The sequence below is a fragment of the Anolis carolinensis genome, unplaced genomic scaffold (assembly GCF_035594765.1).
Source record: "Anolis carolinensis isolate JA03-04 unplaced genomic scaffold, rAnoCar3.1.pri scaffold_10, whole genome shotgun sequence".
Classification (NCBI taxonomy): Eukaryota; Metazoa; Chordata; class Lepidosauria; order Squamata; family Dactyloidae; genus Anolis; species Anolis carolinensis.
The window spans coordinates 165,812-180,305 of record NW_026943821.1 but is presented as its reverse complement, the minus strand read 5'-3'; the positions used below and the strand labels follow the sequence as shown (position 1 = coordinate 180,305).

Below are 14,494 nucleotides of genomic sequence, written 5' to 3'. Positions count from 1 at the left end.
CCAACATCCCCCCCCTTCTTTGTGGGGAAAAACTCCTCCCACAAGGCAGGGCCCAGGCAGCATTGGAGTCGGGGGTCTGGGGTTTGCTCTCCTCCACCCCGCACGCCATGGACACGCAACCCCCTTCCCTAAGGTTGGCTCCGCATCTCGTGGGGCCAGAGCGCAGTCTGTTCCCGCCTTCCAAGCCACCCAGCCTTATGTGTGGCCAGGAGGGAGTCTCTCATCCGGTCTCAGTACTAATTGAGGTTCTGGGTTTTAGCCTGCCACTTTTGGACTCTCGCTTGCTGAGGTGTTCCTACTTGAGGTAATGTGATGAAGTGGTTTGTTGGCTGGTTCCTGCCCCTCCCTTTGCCGGCCTTGGGCAGTCCCTCAGGCATTTCAGGGGAGGGGAGGGGAGGGGAGGGGAGGGGAGGGGGCATTGCATGATGGGACCCTCAGTCCTCCCCCTCCCTCTGGGAAACTCTGGGCCCCGCCTTTAAAACGGGCTTCGCCTTTAAAAGGAAGGTGTGTGGTTTTAGTTTCGCTTTCACTTTCGCTTGGCTTCCCTTTGAGAGAGAGAGAAGGTGAGACCCCCCTCCAGACCCCCCCCCATTTGAGGGAGAGGGGAGGGGGTGGGGGTCCCGTTGAAGCCCCCCCCCCCCCCGAGGGCGCCCCACTGAGGAGGGGGAGGAGGGTCCCCTTCAACTGCGGGAGAACTTCCAGGCGTAAGAAGAGCTGCCTCCAGGACACTGTTGTGATTCTAATGCCCTTCTTCTCCCTTGACCTTATCATTATGAGGCTGAATGGCCATCTGTCGGGAAGTCTTTGGTGGTGCACTCCCCACGGGACTTGGACTGGGTGGCTTTGGGGGTCCCTTCCGCCTCTAGGATGCTATGAACCTATGAGAGGCTTGGTGGCCATCTGTTGGGAGGGCTTGAATGGTGCCTTTCCTGCCTGGCAGAAAGGGCTCGAACTGGAAGACCCTTTGGGGTCTAGTCTGGGATACTATTATAGTAGAGTCTCACTTATCCAACATTCGCTTATCCAAGCTTCTGGATAATCCAAGCCATTTTTGTAGTCAATGTTTTCAATATATCATGATATTTTGGTGCTAAATTTGTAAATACAGTAATTGCAATATAACATTACTGTGTATTGAACTACCTTTTCTGCCAAATTTGTTTTATAACATGAAGTTTTGGTGTAAAATCATAACCTAATTTGATCTTTAATAGGCTTTTCCTTAATCCCTCCTTATTATCCAAGATATTTGCTTATCCAAGCTTCTGCCGGCCCATTTAGCTTGGATAAGTGAGACTCGACTGTATTATTATTATTACTACTACCATTACTACTACTACTACTATTACTAAGCAGTGACCGGGTAGACACACTCTCTGGTTGTTACACCTGCAGTGTATTTAAACTACTGATAGTATGGGATATATTGCTTGTGTAGCCAAGGCCACAGGAGTAGCCTTCCTAGTGTTTGAATAAACACCTTTACTACAAGACTCTGCTGGCTGGTGAGTTTGTCATATACGAAGAATACTACGTTTGGCTCAGAAATGGAGATGAGCACCAACCCCCAGAGTCGGACACGACTGGACTTCATGTCAGGGGAAAACCTTGACCTTTTCCTTGCTTGGCAAAAGGGCTTTGGCTGGATGGCCTTTGAGTAACCCTTCTGACTCTAGGGTATTACTACTACTACTGCTACTACACATTTTATCTACTTATACATGTTTAATTCCATTATTATTATTATTATTATTATTATTATTATTATTATTGTTCCTCTTCCCCTTATTTTGTGTCCCCTTCACCAGGACCAACCAACTCATATTATTGCACAAGTCCAAAATTGAATTGCTTCTGTTGCCGGCTTATCTCTCTTTCCTTCATTAAAGATATACTCAATAGATGTGTAGTAGAGGTATGTGTGATAAGTTGCAATGGGGGAAAGTTAAAAACTGATAAGAATTACACTCAAAGGTGTGTTTGATTCTGTTTTTAACTGTTGATTTCTATACAATATGGCACACCCTCTTGTCTAAGATATTGTGAAAAGGAGAAAGGATTATACATTTTGAAAATAAATTTAAAAACCAAAAAAAATCACTACTATCCAGAGCCTAGATAGCCATCTGTGGGGAAGGTTTTGATGGTGCCTTTGCTGCTTGGCAGGAGGAGGTTGGGCTGGATGGTCTTTGGGGGTCCCTTCCAACTCTGAGACCCTATCCTTCTATGGGGCCCACTCCCAGGTGACTCTCCTTTCCCCGTCTTTCCTCCCTCGGGCCCTGTGGGTGGCAGAGCCATGGCGGCCCCCGTCCGGATGCCCAAGCCCACCTGCCTGATCCAGAACCAGGAGGGGAGGCTGTCTGTCTGCCCAGAGGCCCTGGGGGTCCTGCGGAGCATCCGTCACCCGGTGGTGGTGGTGGCCATCGTGGGGCTCTACCGGACGGGCAAGTCCTACCTCATGAACCGCCTGGCCGGGAAGAGGACAGGTGAGGAAATGGGGGGGGGGGGGCTTCTCCTTGCACCCTTGCTGTCCGTTGGTCCCCTTGAGGGGGGGGGGGAGAGGCCCCTTTGTCCATTCTCCTTTGGCAGAAGTTAAGGCACAGCTTCAGTCCTGGCTCGTCTGGCATGTATTTGTTAATGTATTTTAGTAGTGCTTTGTTTTACCTCACTGTTTCAACTGTTGCAACCTGCCTTGAGTTGCAAGGAGAGCTGATAATAATAATAATAATAATAATAATAATAATAATAATAATATATAATAATAATATATAATAATATATATAATAATAATAATAATAATAATAATAATAATAATAATAATAATAGAATTGGATGCCATGCCAAAAGATCTCAGCCAGCATTTGGAAACAATAGATATTGACAAAAGTACAATCTGCCAACTGCAAAAGGCCACCCGACTGGGATCTGCACGCATCATCAGAAAATGCCCTGCCTCATGCACGGAGGAGGAGTTGTTTAAAGCTACGGACAATGCAATTGCTGTTGCCCGCTTTTGGTCCAAAACTATTTAGCTGTTTGTGATTCCTTTATTTTATCACTTTTAAATTTATTTATTATGCAATGCTTTTGACAAGAAATAAATAAATCAGAAAATACATCACACTGTCCTAGACACTTGGGAAGTGTTCGACTTGTTATTTTGTGATACGAAATCCAGCATATCTATCTTGTTTGCTGTGTCATACAATAATAATAATAGAAAAATATAAGGACAATTTGCATAGTAGCAGGGGTAATAATAATAATAATAATAATAATAATAATAATAATAACAACTTTATTCTTATACCTCGCCCCATCTCCCCAAAGGGACTCGGGGCGGCTTACATGGGGCCAAGCCCGGAACAACAATATAAAAGCAAACGCAAACAATAAAATAGATCAATCAACAATAAAACCTCAAACAACGATAAAAACAGTCATAAAAAGTCACATGCAAAGATAAAATCTTAAAATCCCAAGGATCTGGGTCAAGGTGCCGAAATCATCAGGGAGGGGAGATTACCCAGCTGTCATAGTCAATTAGATTTGGGGGGGGGGGGGGAGGAACAGGGAAAGGGAAAATGGATATGTAGAAGTAGTAGATGAGTAAGTACAGAAATGTAAAGGATAGGAAAGGATAGGATAATGATAGCCAGGGGAGGCTCGAGCCATATGCAAACTACGCGGTTGCGGAAGGCCCATCCTCAGGTGAGCCCAGGTGAGGCGCATCCAGGAGCAGCTTCTTTTTGGTCTCGCAGGAAACTTCTCCCCCGGGCCCTTCCCTCAGAAAGAAGGCAAACCTGCAGCCGCCGCCGTCCCCAGGAGCAAGCCGGGAATGAGGAGAGGGAGAGTCCCGACAGCCCACGAGAAGAAGGAGAAGAGAGGTAAAGCACTGGGAGGAAGGAGGCAGCAAAGGGCAAGGAGGGAAACAATTGGGGGAGTGTTGGGTTCTCTTCTTCCAGTTGTGCTGTGGGTAAGTCTTCCACCAGAAGAAAGCACCAAGACACACGCTGGGTAGATTCCAACCGGTTTTTATTGTACGGTATACCAGAATCTTCTCTGTAGCCCATTTATATAGGGGCTCTCACATACCAGAGAGTAATTGAGGTTTTATGGCTGGCATCTGTTCTTTGTCAGCACTTACTCTGTGTCTTCCCCAGAAGAAAGCACCAAGACACACGCTGGGTATATAAAGACACACGAGATGGCTTTAAGGCAATTTCTGCCCCCTCAGCCAAAACATATACAGCCAAATTCAGTAAGCTGGAAATAATATCTTAATCATGTATCCAGCTCAATAGCAGATTGTGAGGGGAAAGGTCTGGAAAGTGCAGTATAGAGCAGGCATGAGCAAACCTCAGCCCTCCAGGTATTTTATAATTATTATAATATTATTATAATTCTATTTTATTTCTAACCTGCCCTCTCTCCCCAAAAGGTCTCAGGGCGGCTTCCAAATGCAAAGGCAAATATTCCAACACCAAGGGCATCTGGATGTGGTGCGTCCCGTACCCGGATCAGAAGGACCAGACCCTGGTGCTGCTGGACACGGAGGGCCTGGGCAACGTGGATAAGGTGGCCGTGGGGAGGGGGAAAGGGTCCGTGGGGGGGGGGGGGGTTGAAACCTTTCTGGAAACCCAGGCCACCAAGGTCTGCCCCCTGCGTGGAGGTCCTCAGACGGGGCCCCAGCCCTCAATGCTGGCCATCTCTTTGCAGGAAATGCTTTGCTCTTGGTTTAGAGAAGGCCGGTGTTTCGGGTTTCAGCTCCCAGAATCCCCGACCCTTGAACAAGCTGGCAAGGGATTCTGGGCCTGATGTGGAGGGTTGAAAAAGACCCGGGCTCCTTCTTCTGGAACGGCCTCTGCGCCAGCCCTGCCTGGATGTGGCCAGGCTTCTTTTCTTAGGCAACAAAGAGGGGGAGGCGGGTGCATCGCAGCCTCAAGGGCCAGCAATTAACCTCTGGTGGCGCAGTGTGTTCAAGCGCTGAGCTGCTGAACTTGCAGACTGAAAGGCCCCAGGTTCAAATCCCGGGAACGGAATGAGCGCCCGCTGTTAGCCCCAGCTCCTGCCAACCTAGCAGTTTGAAAAACATGCCAATGTGAGTAGATCAATAGGTACTGCTCTGGCGGGAAGGTAATGGCGCTCCATGCAGTCATGCCGGCCACATGACCTTGGAGATGTCTATGGACAACGGTGGCTCTTCGGCTTAGAAATGGAGATGAGCACCAACCCCCAGAATCGGTCACGACTAGACTTAACATCAGGGGAAACCTTTTAACCAATCGATTGGCTGTACCTTGACCAGCTGCCGCCCCTTCATGTCCCCCTCTCCCTCTCTCTCCTCTCAGGGCGACACGCAGAACGACACCTGGATCTTTGCCCTGGCCGTCCTCCTCAGCAGCACCCTGGTCTACAACAGCATGGGCACCATTGACCAGAACGCCCTGGAACAGCTCCAGTATCCTTCCTTCCTTCCGTCCTTCCTTCTGTGGGGCAGACCCACACCCGCCCCACATGCCAGGCGCACAAACACAAGGGAGTTAAGGATGGATGGGAGTTTTTAAAAAGAGAAATACTCAAGGTGCAAATGCAAACAGTGCCAACAAAGAAGAGAGAGAAAAAACAAGACAAGTTTGAAGAAGCCAGAATGGATGTCCAAAGAACTTCTAACCTGGCTAAGATTCAAAAGAGACATGCACAAGAAGTGGAAAAGGGGAGAAATCACCAAAGAAGAATTCAAACGTATAGCCAATTCCTGTAGGGAAAAGGTTCGCACGGCTAAAGCGTTAAACGAGCTCAGGCTTGCCAGGGACATTAAAAACAACAAAAAAGGCTTTTTTGCTTACGCCGGTAGGAAAAGGAAGAACAAGGAGGTGATAGGGCCTCTGCAAGGAGAAGATGGGGTGATGGCGACGGGACAGGGAAAAGGCAGAACTACTTAATGCCTTCTTTGCCTCGGTCTTCTCACAAAAAGAAAGCCATCTTCAACCTCAGCAACATGAAATGGACGAAGGATTTGGGGAAATCCAACCCCAAATAGGGAAACAAGTTGTCCAGGAACACCTGGCCGCTCTAAATGAATTCAAGTCCCCAGGGCCAGATCAGCTACATCCAAGAGTATTGAAGGAACTAGCGGAAGTTATTTCAGAACCACTGGCAATTATCTTCGAGAGTTCTTGGAGAACGGGAGAAGTCCCAGCAGATTGGAGGAGGGCGAATGTGGTCCCTATCTTCAAGAAGGGAAAAAAGAACGACCCAAACAATTACCGTCCGGTCAGCCTCACATCGATACCAGGCAAGATTCTGGAAAAGATCATCAAGGAATTGGTCTGCGAACATCTAGAAACGAATGCGGTCATTGCTAATAGTCAACACGGATTTACCAAAAACAAGTCATGCCAGACTAATCTGATCTCTTTTTTCGATAGAGTTACGAGTTGGGTCGATACAGGGAATGCCGTGGATGTAGCGTACCTGGATTTCAGTAAGGCCTTCGACAAAGTCCCCCACGACCTTCTGGCAAACAAACTAGTAAAATGTGGGCTAGACAAAACTACGGTTAGGTGGTTCTGTAATTGGCTAAGCGAATGAACCCAAAGGGTGCTCACCAATGCGTCGTCTTCATCATGGAAAGAAGTGACAAGTGGAGTGCCACAAGCAGGGCTCCGTCCTGGGCCCGGTTCTGTTCAACATCTTTATTAACGACTTAGACGAAGGGTCAGAAGGCACGATCATCAAGTTTGCAGACGACACCAAACTGGGAGGGATAGCTAACACTCCAGAAGAAAGGAGCAGAATTCAAAACGATCTTGACAGATGAGAGAGATGGGCCGAAACTAACAAAATGAAGTTCAACAGGGACAAATGCAAGATACTTCACTTCGGCAGAAAAAATGGAAATCAAAGATACAGAATGGGGGACGCCTGGCTTGACAGCAGTGTGTGCGAAAAAGACCTTGGAGTCGTCGTGGACAACAAGTTAAACATGAGCCAACAATGTGATGCGGCTGCTAAAATGATCAAAGGTCTGGAGAACAAGCCCTATGAGGAGAGGCTTAAAGAGCTGGGCATGTTTAGCCTGCAGAAGAGAATGCTGAGAAGGAGACATGATCGCCATGTACAAATACGTGAAGGGAAGTCATAGGGAGGAGGGAGTGTCAAGACCCAGGCTGCAGAGCACCAATAACCATACACAGAGGCCAGAATCTATCTAATATCTTTATTGAAGGAGTATATAAAGTTAATAAAAACAAGTGTAGAAAATAGTCCAGAGTTAGACCTTTCAGGAAAGGTCAAAATTAGTCCAAAGAAACAATGTCCAATATGAAATATTAAGGTCCAAAGTTGTAATCCAATAACCGAAACACTCACTTTGCCAGGCAAGGTGAGGGGAGATGACAAGGTCCTTTAGTCCATGAAACTTGAGCGTGGCTATGGAGTAACTTGAAACAAGGCTTGGTACAAGGCAGCAAGGAACGAGAAGCAAGGACAAGATCCGTGGAATTACTTGGCAAAATCCGGGAAACAAGGCAAGGCTGAGTCCTGGAAAAACAAGGCTAAGTCCTAGGAAACAAGGCAAGATCCGTGGAGGTAAACAAGGCTGAAACGGGAACGAAGGCTTGGAAACAGGAGCGCGCTGTCCACACACAACTTACTCCCGTTGCTGACGAATTGACTCCGCAAGATCCCTTTGTGGGCAAAACACCTAAATAGGGTCTCGTTTTCCCACCAAAGAGCAGTTCCCTGGAGAACCAGAAACGAAAGCTATTCTCTGAGTCCAGATGCATAACTCCTTAAAGTTTCCCATGGAAAGCAGGCTTACTCAGCTGAATGCTTAGCAGCTATCCTAGCACTCCTGCGAGACGCCGCTTGAACTCCCCTCTGTTGTTTACAAAACTCGTGGCGAGAAAACACAGGAGATTTAGGCTCAGGGCTTGTTTGACAGACTTCTGGAAGACAAATCTCTTGCAGGTGCAAGGTTCCCAAATCTGGCTGGGAAAGTTCCAAATCTGACTGAGACGGTGAAAAACCCAAGTTTTCCTCTTCATCTGGCACTACAGTGCCAGGAATGGGACTACATGGCCCATGACTCATCACAGGGAGGGAGCTTGTTTTCTGCTGCCCTGCAGACTAGAACGCAATGGAACAAGGGCTTCAAGCTACAGGAAAGGAGATTCCACCTGAACATCAGGAAGAGCTTCCTCACTGTGAGAAGGGCTGTTTGACAGTGGAACTCTCTCCCCCGGGCCGTGGTGGAGGCTCCTTCTTTGGAGGGTTTTAAGCAGAGGCTGGATGGCCATCTGTCGGGGGTGCTTTGAATGTGATTTCCTGCTTTTTGGCAGGGGGTTGGACTGATGACCTGTGAGGTCTCTTCCAACTCTACGATTCTATGTTTCTATGATATGCACATAGATGCTATACTTCCAGTGAGTGGGAGGGAAAGAAAGAGATTCACTCCATGCATTCCTTGTTCTGAGGCAGCCGGTGGGCCCTTGAGGAAGGAGGGATGGTGTGGTCAACTGGGCCCCTAGATTCCTGAACCGGACCCCCTCCAGCTATGTGACGGAGCTGACCGAGCGCATCACGGCCAAGGCCTCTCCCTTGCACTTCTTCCCCAGCTTCATCTGGGCCTTGAGGGACTTCACGCTGCAGCTGGAGCCCATCACTGAGGACGAGTTCCTGGAGAACGCCCTGAAGTTGAAGAAAGGTAGTGGGATGTTGTGTGTCCTGGTAGCATTTTCTCCTTTTTTGATTTCGCTTGCATCTGTGGCTGGCATCTTCAAAGGATCTGATGGTAGTCAAACAAGTGGAGTGTGTCAGGGCACAGGAAGGGCTCCTTGGGGGTCCAGTGGGGCCACTGTCCCTGTCTCCTCCTTCCTGCGCAGGGGACTCCCCCGACGTCCGGCTGTTCAACCTGCCCCGCAAGTGCATCCGCTTCTTCTTCCCCACCCGGAAGTGCTTCATCTTTGACCGCCCCACCAGTCGGAAGAACCTGCACCGTCTGGAGCAGATGGAGGAGAGAGAGCTGGAGCCCGACTTCGTGGAGCAGGCTGACCGGTTCTGCAACTACATCTTCTGGACGTCCAAGGAGAAGACCCTCCCGGGGGGGCATGTGGTCACTGGGCACCGTGAGTCCCTCCTTCCTGCCCCATCTGGCCTCCCCGTGGTTCCTCTGGGGAGGCCGTGCTCCTCTGCCTCGGGCACCAGGCCCACGGGCGGATTGTTTGCCCCAAGACCGAAGGGGCCGGGACCCCTGCCTCCTCCCTCTGCGCTGGGCATCACTGCCTGACGCCTGCCTTGCCGCCTTCCTCCTCGCAGTGCTGGCCAAGTTGGTGGAGACCTACGTGGAGACCATCAGCAGCGGGAAGGTGCCCTGCATGGAGAGCGCGGTGCTGGCCTTGGCCAAGATGGAGAACGCGGCCGCTGTGGAGGAGGCCCTGGCCCGCTATGGGGGGCTGATGGGGCAGAGGCTGTGCCTGCCCACAGAGAGCGTCCCGGAGCTGTTGGGGGTCCATGCCGAGTGTGAGAAGGAGGCCCTGCAGGTGTTCATGGCACGCGCCTTCAAGGACGATGCGCAGCGCTTCCAGGTTAAGCTCATGGTAGGTTCCTGCACAAACAGGGCCATTGGTAAGGTCTTATTGGGGGGTGGGGGGGTGTCTGATGGGGAAGGAAAGAGCCCCAGCACGGAAGGGGCGCTGGTCCCACTGGCAGCACTCCCAGCCCCTCAGGACTGGTGTCTCCATTGGAGTTTTAAAAAGAGGGGGAAACAGTAAAATAAAGCAGGAGCAAAATAGAGCAGTTTAGCAGAGCAGAAGCTTCCAAAGACGGCAGCAGCAGAGCAAATGAGCCCTAGCAATTCAAGCACAAAGTCAGGCTTTCAAAGTTACAAAAGTCCGTCTTATTGGACAGAATTGAATTATGTATAGGAAAGTTCATGGTCTCGCTCTCCATCTCTAAGTGTCTGGAGACATCTTGCATGCTGTCTCCGTTCTCTCTGGAGAACAGTGGGAGGACTGGGTGCAGATGTCCATGCGCCTGGAGACTTGGGAGAGGAGGCATGTCCCTGAGGGTTGCCATTCCTGTCCTTCCTCTCTGCCTCCTCTCCTGCCAGAAAACCCTGGATGACCGGAAGGAGGAATTCTGCCGAAGGAATGAGCAGGAGTCCTCCCAGCGCTGCCGGGCCCTGCTGGCCTCGCTCTCCGTGGGGCTGGAGGAGAAGGTGCGCAGCGGGGTCTACTCCCGGCCGAAGGGACACCGGCAGTTTGTGGGAGACCTGAAGGATGTGGAGGGAAGATACCGTCAGGAGCCCAAGAAGGGGGTGATGGTAAGGAAGGAAAGAAGGAAGAGAGGGGGGGCCATGGAAGGAAGTCACGCAGGGCCAGCCTGGAGATTCTTGGCCAGATCAGTAAAGTCACTTGTGAGGCAGAAAAATAAATGAATATGCAAAGAATGCATGCACAAAACCAAAGATTTCCTAGAACCTGTAACACAAATGTTAGTGGCAATGTGTGGGTCTCAGCAGAGGAGCTGAAATGTTAGTGTTCATGTTTGTGAGTCAGGATTGGTCTTCTTGCACTGATGTTGCAGATTCCCAAGGTATTTGAACAGCCCTCCAAATTCTGAAGCTGAGCAAACAACCTTGTGTTGGTAGCCCGAGGGTGGACCCCAGAATCCCCTCCCTGGTGCTGGGAAAGGGGGTCCTTTGGGCGGATCCTTTGGCAGCGGCTGGTGCAGGCCCTTCCTGGCAGCCCTCCTCAGCTCTGCTTCCTCCATCCAGGCAGAGGCGGCCCTGCAGCAGTTCCTGGAGGGCGAGGAGGCCGTCGGCAGAGCCATTCTCCAAAGCAATACGGCCCTCAGCGCACAGGACAAGCTTATAGTAGGTGAGCCCCACTCCTGGCCCAGAAAGAGGAACGGGGAGCAGAGCCCCTGCTTTCTGCTCTGGCCACAAGGCTCATCCAGTGCCTCTGAAAGGAAAGGCAAAGGCCGGATACCAGGGTCAGGAAGGTCATCGTTGAGCATCTGCCCTTTCCAGTTCTGAACACACCCCAAACCCATCTCCACCAAGTCCTTACAGAGTGTGTGGAGCAGCTCCGTACTTCAGTGCTACCAAGCATCATCTCTTAAACGCTACCAAGTCACCACCTTGTGTGCGGGGGGAGTGGGTGCTGCAGGAATTGACCTTCCTTTCCCCCTTTCCCCCCATTCATCGGGCAGAGGCCCTGGTGCAGTCGGAGGTCTCCCGGAGGCAGCAGGAGGTCCTGCGGCAGAAGCGGGCTGAGCTGGAGCAGAAGATGCAGGACAAGCAGCGGAGCTACGAGGAGAACATCCAACAGCTGAAGGTCAAGATGGAGCAGGATCGGGAGCAGCTCCTGAAGGAGCAGAAGAAGTTGGTGGACAGCAGGCTGGCGGTAAGCCTCTCTGGGGTCCCAGCATCACCCCCCCCCCCCCGTCCCTTCCATTATGGGAACCCCTTGGAGCCCCTTTGGTCTTTATTTATTTCGTGTCAAACGCATTGCATAAAAAATACATTTTAGAAATGATGAAAAAAATAGAGGAAATCACAAACAACTAAATAGTTTTAGACCAAAAGCGGGCAACAGCAACCGCATTGTCCGTAGCTTTAAACAACTCCTCCTCCGTACATGAGGCAGGGCATTGTGGGCAAGCAGAGATATGCGGAGTTGTTTGTTCTGCTCCACAGTCACACAAGGTGGAGGATTCCTCCAGGTAGTGCCACCTTGCCAGGTTGTCTTTAGATCTGCCCACTCCACTTCTGAGTCTGTTCAGGGACTTCCAAGTTGCCCATTCTTGGTTGACCCTCATGGGGGGCCATCCAGTTGGAATTGCCAGGTTTAGCTGCCCAGAGGGACACCCTTGCTGCTGCTGGAGGAACCTCAAGAGGAGGGAGTGGTGGTTCTCATGAAGCCCTTCCTCGATTTGAGTCTGGTGGGAGGAGGCTGAGAGTCATGCAGTGGGTGGCTTTCACCATGTTCGACCTTATTTCTCTCACCGTTAGCAGCAACTTCCCATCGCACGTCAGGAGGGGCAATGCCAGCTAACTTGTAGAGTTTATCAACAGGTGTAGGTTTAAGGCATCCCGTGATGATTCTGCATGTTTTGTTTAGTGCTATGTCCACCTGCTTTGCATGGGCAGACTTTTGCCAGACAGGACAGGCGTACTCTGCAGTTGAGAAAGACAAGGCCAAGGCTGATGTTCTTATTACTTGTGGGTCTGCACCCCATGCGCTGCCAGTCAGTTTCCGCAGGATGTTGTTGCGTGCAGCTACTTTGTGCTTGGAGTTCATGCAGTGTTTCCTATATGTTAGTGTTCGGTCTAAGGTGACACCAAGGTAGTTAGGATGGAAACAGTGTTCGAGCTCTTGGCCTTCCCAAGTAACTTTCAGTTTCCTGTTGGCTTCACGGTTCCGTAAGTGGAAAGCACACACTTGTGTCTTGGCAGGGTTGGGCTTCAGGTGGTTCTCTTTGTAGTAGCTGGAGAGGTCTTTCAAGGCATTAGTGAGTTGCTTTTCAACTGTTTCAAAATCTTTCGCTTGTGTTGTGAGGCCAAGGTCATCAGCATATACAGTAGAGTCTCACTTATCCAACATAAACGGGCCGGCAGAACGTTGGATAAGCGAACATGTTGGATAATAAGGAGGGATTAAGGAAAAGTCTATTACACATCAAATTAGGTTATGATTTTACAAATTAAGCACCAAAACATCATGTTGGACAACAAATTTGACAGAAAAAGTAGTTCAATAGGCAGTAATATTATGTTGTAATTACTGTATTTACGAATTTAGCACCAAAATATCACGATGTATTGAAAACATTGACTACAAAAATACGTTGGATAATCCAGAACGTTGGATAAACGAGTGTTGGATAAGTGAGACTCTACTGTATAAAGCTCTTTGTGAGTGGTGGTTGTGGCTGGTCGTTCGTGAAGATATTAAATAAGGTCGGTGCAAGAACGCTGCCTTGGGGCAAACCATTCTTTTGCCTCCTCCATCTGCTTTTCTGGCCCTGAAACTCCACATAGAAGCTGCGGTTTTCTAGGAGGGTCTGGACAGTTTTTGTAAAGTCAAAGTGATATGGTAGACTTTATGCAGCATTTTTCTATGTTGCACCGTGTCCTAGGCTGCCGTAAGGTCCACAAAAACTGTTCCCGTGATGCAGCCTTTCTCATAGCCTTCCTCGATATGCTCAGTCAGATGAAGAATTTGACCTGTACAGTTTTTCCCTGGTCTGAAACCTGCTTGTTGCCCCTTCGGTCTGAACCAGGCCTTTGGACAAGAACAGGGCCCGCTCTCCATGGGTCTGCTCTCCTCCCTCTTCCGGCAGGAACAGGAGGCGCTGCTGAGGGAGGGGTTCCCGAAGGAGGCCAAGCGGATGCGGGAGGAGGTCCAGCGCCTGAGGGAGCAGAGCGCCAGCGTCAAGGAGCCCTCCTGGATGGAGAAGGCCATGGGGAGGCTGATCACATTCGGCATCATCTTTTTTCCAGGGATCGCAGGCAAGGCGGTTGAGCTCATCTCTGGCAAGGCGGTTGGGCCCGTCTCTGACCTGCTCAGGCGCTTCTGATCAGGCCCTCCCCCAGCACCGCCCCCTCCCCCCCAGGCCTCTTCCGCTCCTGCCCTTTGCCCTCCGTGGCCTGTCCGTGGGCCTCTTTGGACCGAATGCACTATTTGTTTGAGAAGAATGTAGCTCTTCCCTCCCAGGGCCTTTCCACACATTTTGCAGGCGTCTCAGCCAGACACGCTTCCTTGGGGGCTGCACCTGGGAGTGGCACTCCATGAGCAAGGCCCATTCCCTCCACCCAAAGTGAAGTTGGACTTGAGTGTGTGTGTGCAGTGGTGTCCCTGTGGGTGAGAAGGAGGCAGCCGCAGGAGGCAACCCTGCCACCGCTTCATGCATTGCCAGGCGGATGGACGCTTTGGAGTGGAGTCACTCCCCCATCTATCACAGGATATGTAGACAGACAGAGATTGATAGGTAGATAGGCACATGCACATGTAGTGGTTTTCCATTGTACCCAGAACTCATGTACTTGATGCAGATTCTGCTCTTTTGTTGTGTTTAATGGTGCATTTCTGACCACGAGCTGCTTTTCTTTTCTTGATCTAGAGTGCCTCTCTTATGCATTATTTGAGCACACCACACAGTATCCATGCATATTGGTGCTTATCAATACAGTAGTCATACTTACATTGGTGCTGATCTTATCGATTCTGCGTTCCAACTATTTCTGGGCCCTGACTGACAAGTGATAGGAGGAGGCCTCCTGCGGAGCTCTTCGCCTTTCTGTCTATTTGCCAATATCTACCTCTCTGAGGGCTGGTTTTAAAACCTGGTTTGGTATTATGCTTGTTTTGACCATGCACTGTATGCTTACCTTGGACCAGATTATTTGCTAAATAAAAGTATCCGTTGCTGTCTTTCACAACTGCAAATGAGAACTGCTTTGAGGAACCTTTTTTGCTTCAATATC

At 50.1% G+C, this 14,494-nt stretch overlaps 1 protein-coding gene across 5 annotated transcripts; it reads left to right on the top strand.

The window, feature by feature from the left end:
- The first annotated feature begins 439 nt into the window (after positions 1-439).
- LOC100565739 (guanylate-binding protein 1) lies at positions 440-14,462 on the top strand. Of its 5 annotated transcripts, none has more exons than XM_062962681.1 (12): positions 440-563; positions 2,293-2,486; positions 3,762-3,887; positions 4,442-4,578; positions 5,352-5,461; positions 8,559-8,710; positions 8,889-9,131; positions 9,322-9,602; positions 10,115-10,327; positions 10,781-10,883; positions 11,218-11,411; positions 13,291-14,462. In XM_062962681.1, exons 2-12 carry the CDS (start codon positions 2,297-2,299, stop codon positions 13,585-13,587), a joined length of 2,046 nt encoding a protein of 681 aa, XP_062818751.1. In that variant the 5' UTR covers positions 440-563; positions 2,293-2,296; the 3' UTR covers positions 13,588-14,462. The 5 variants fall into 5 exon arrangements, with proteins under 5 accessions (XP_062818751.1, XP_062818754.1, XP_062818753.1 ...); XM_062962684.1 differs by having other exon boundaries at positions 447-563; positions 13,511-14,462; XM_062962683.1 differs by having other exon boundaries at positions 457-563; positions 13,351-14,462.
- Positions 14,463-14,494: the final 32 nt, after the last annotated feature.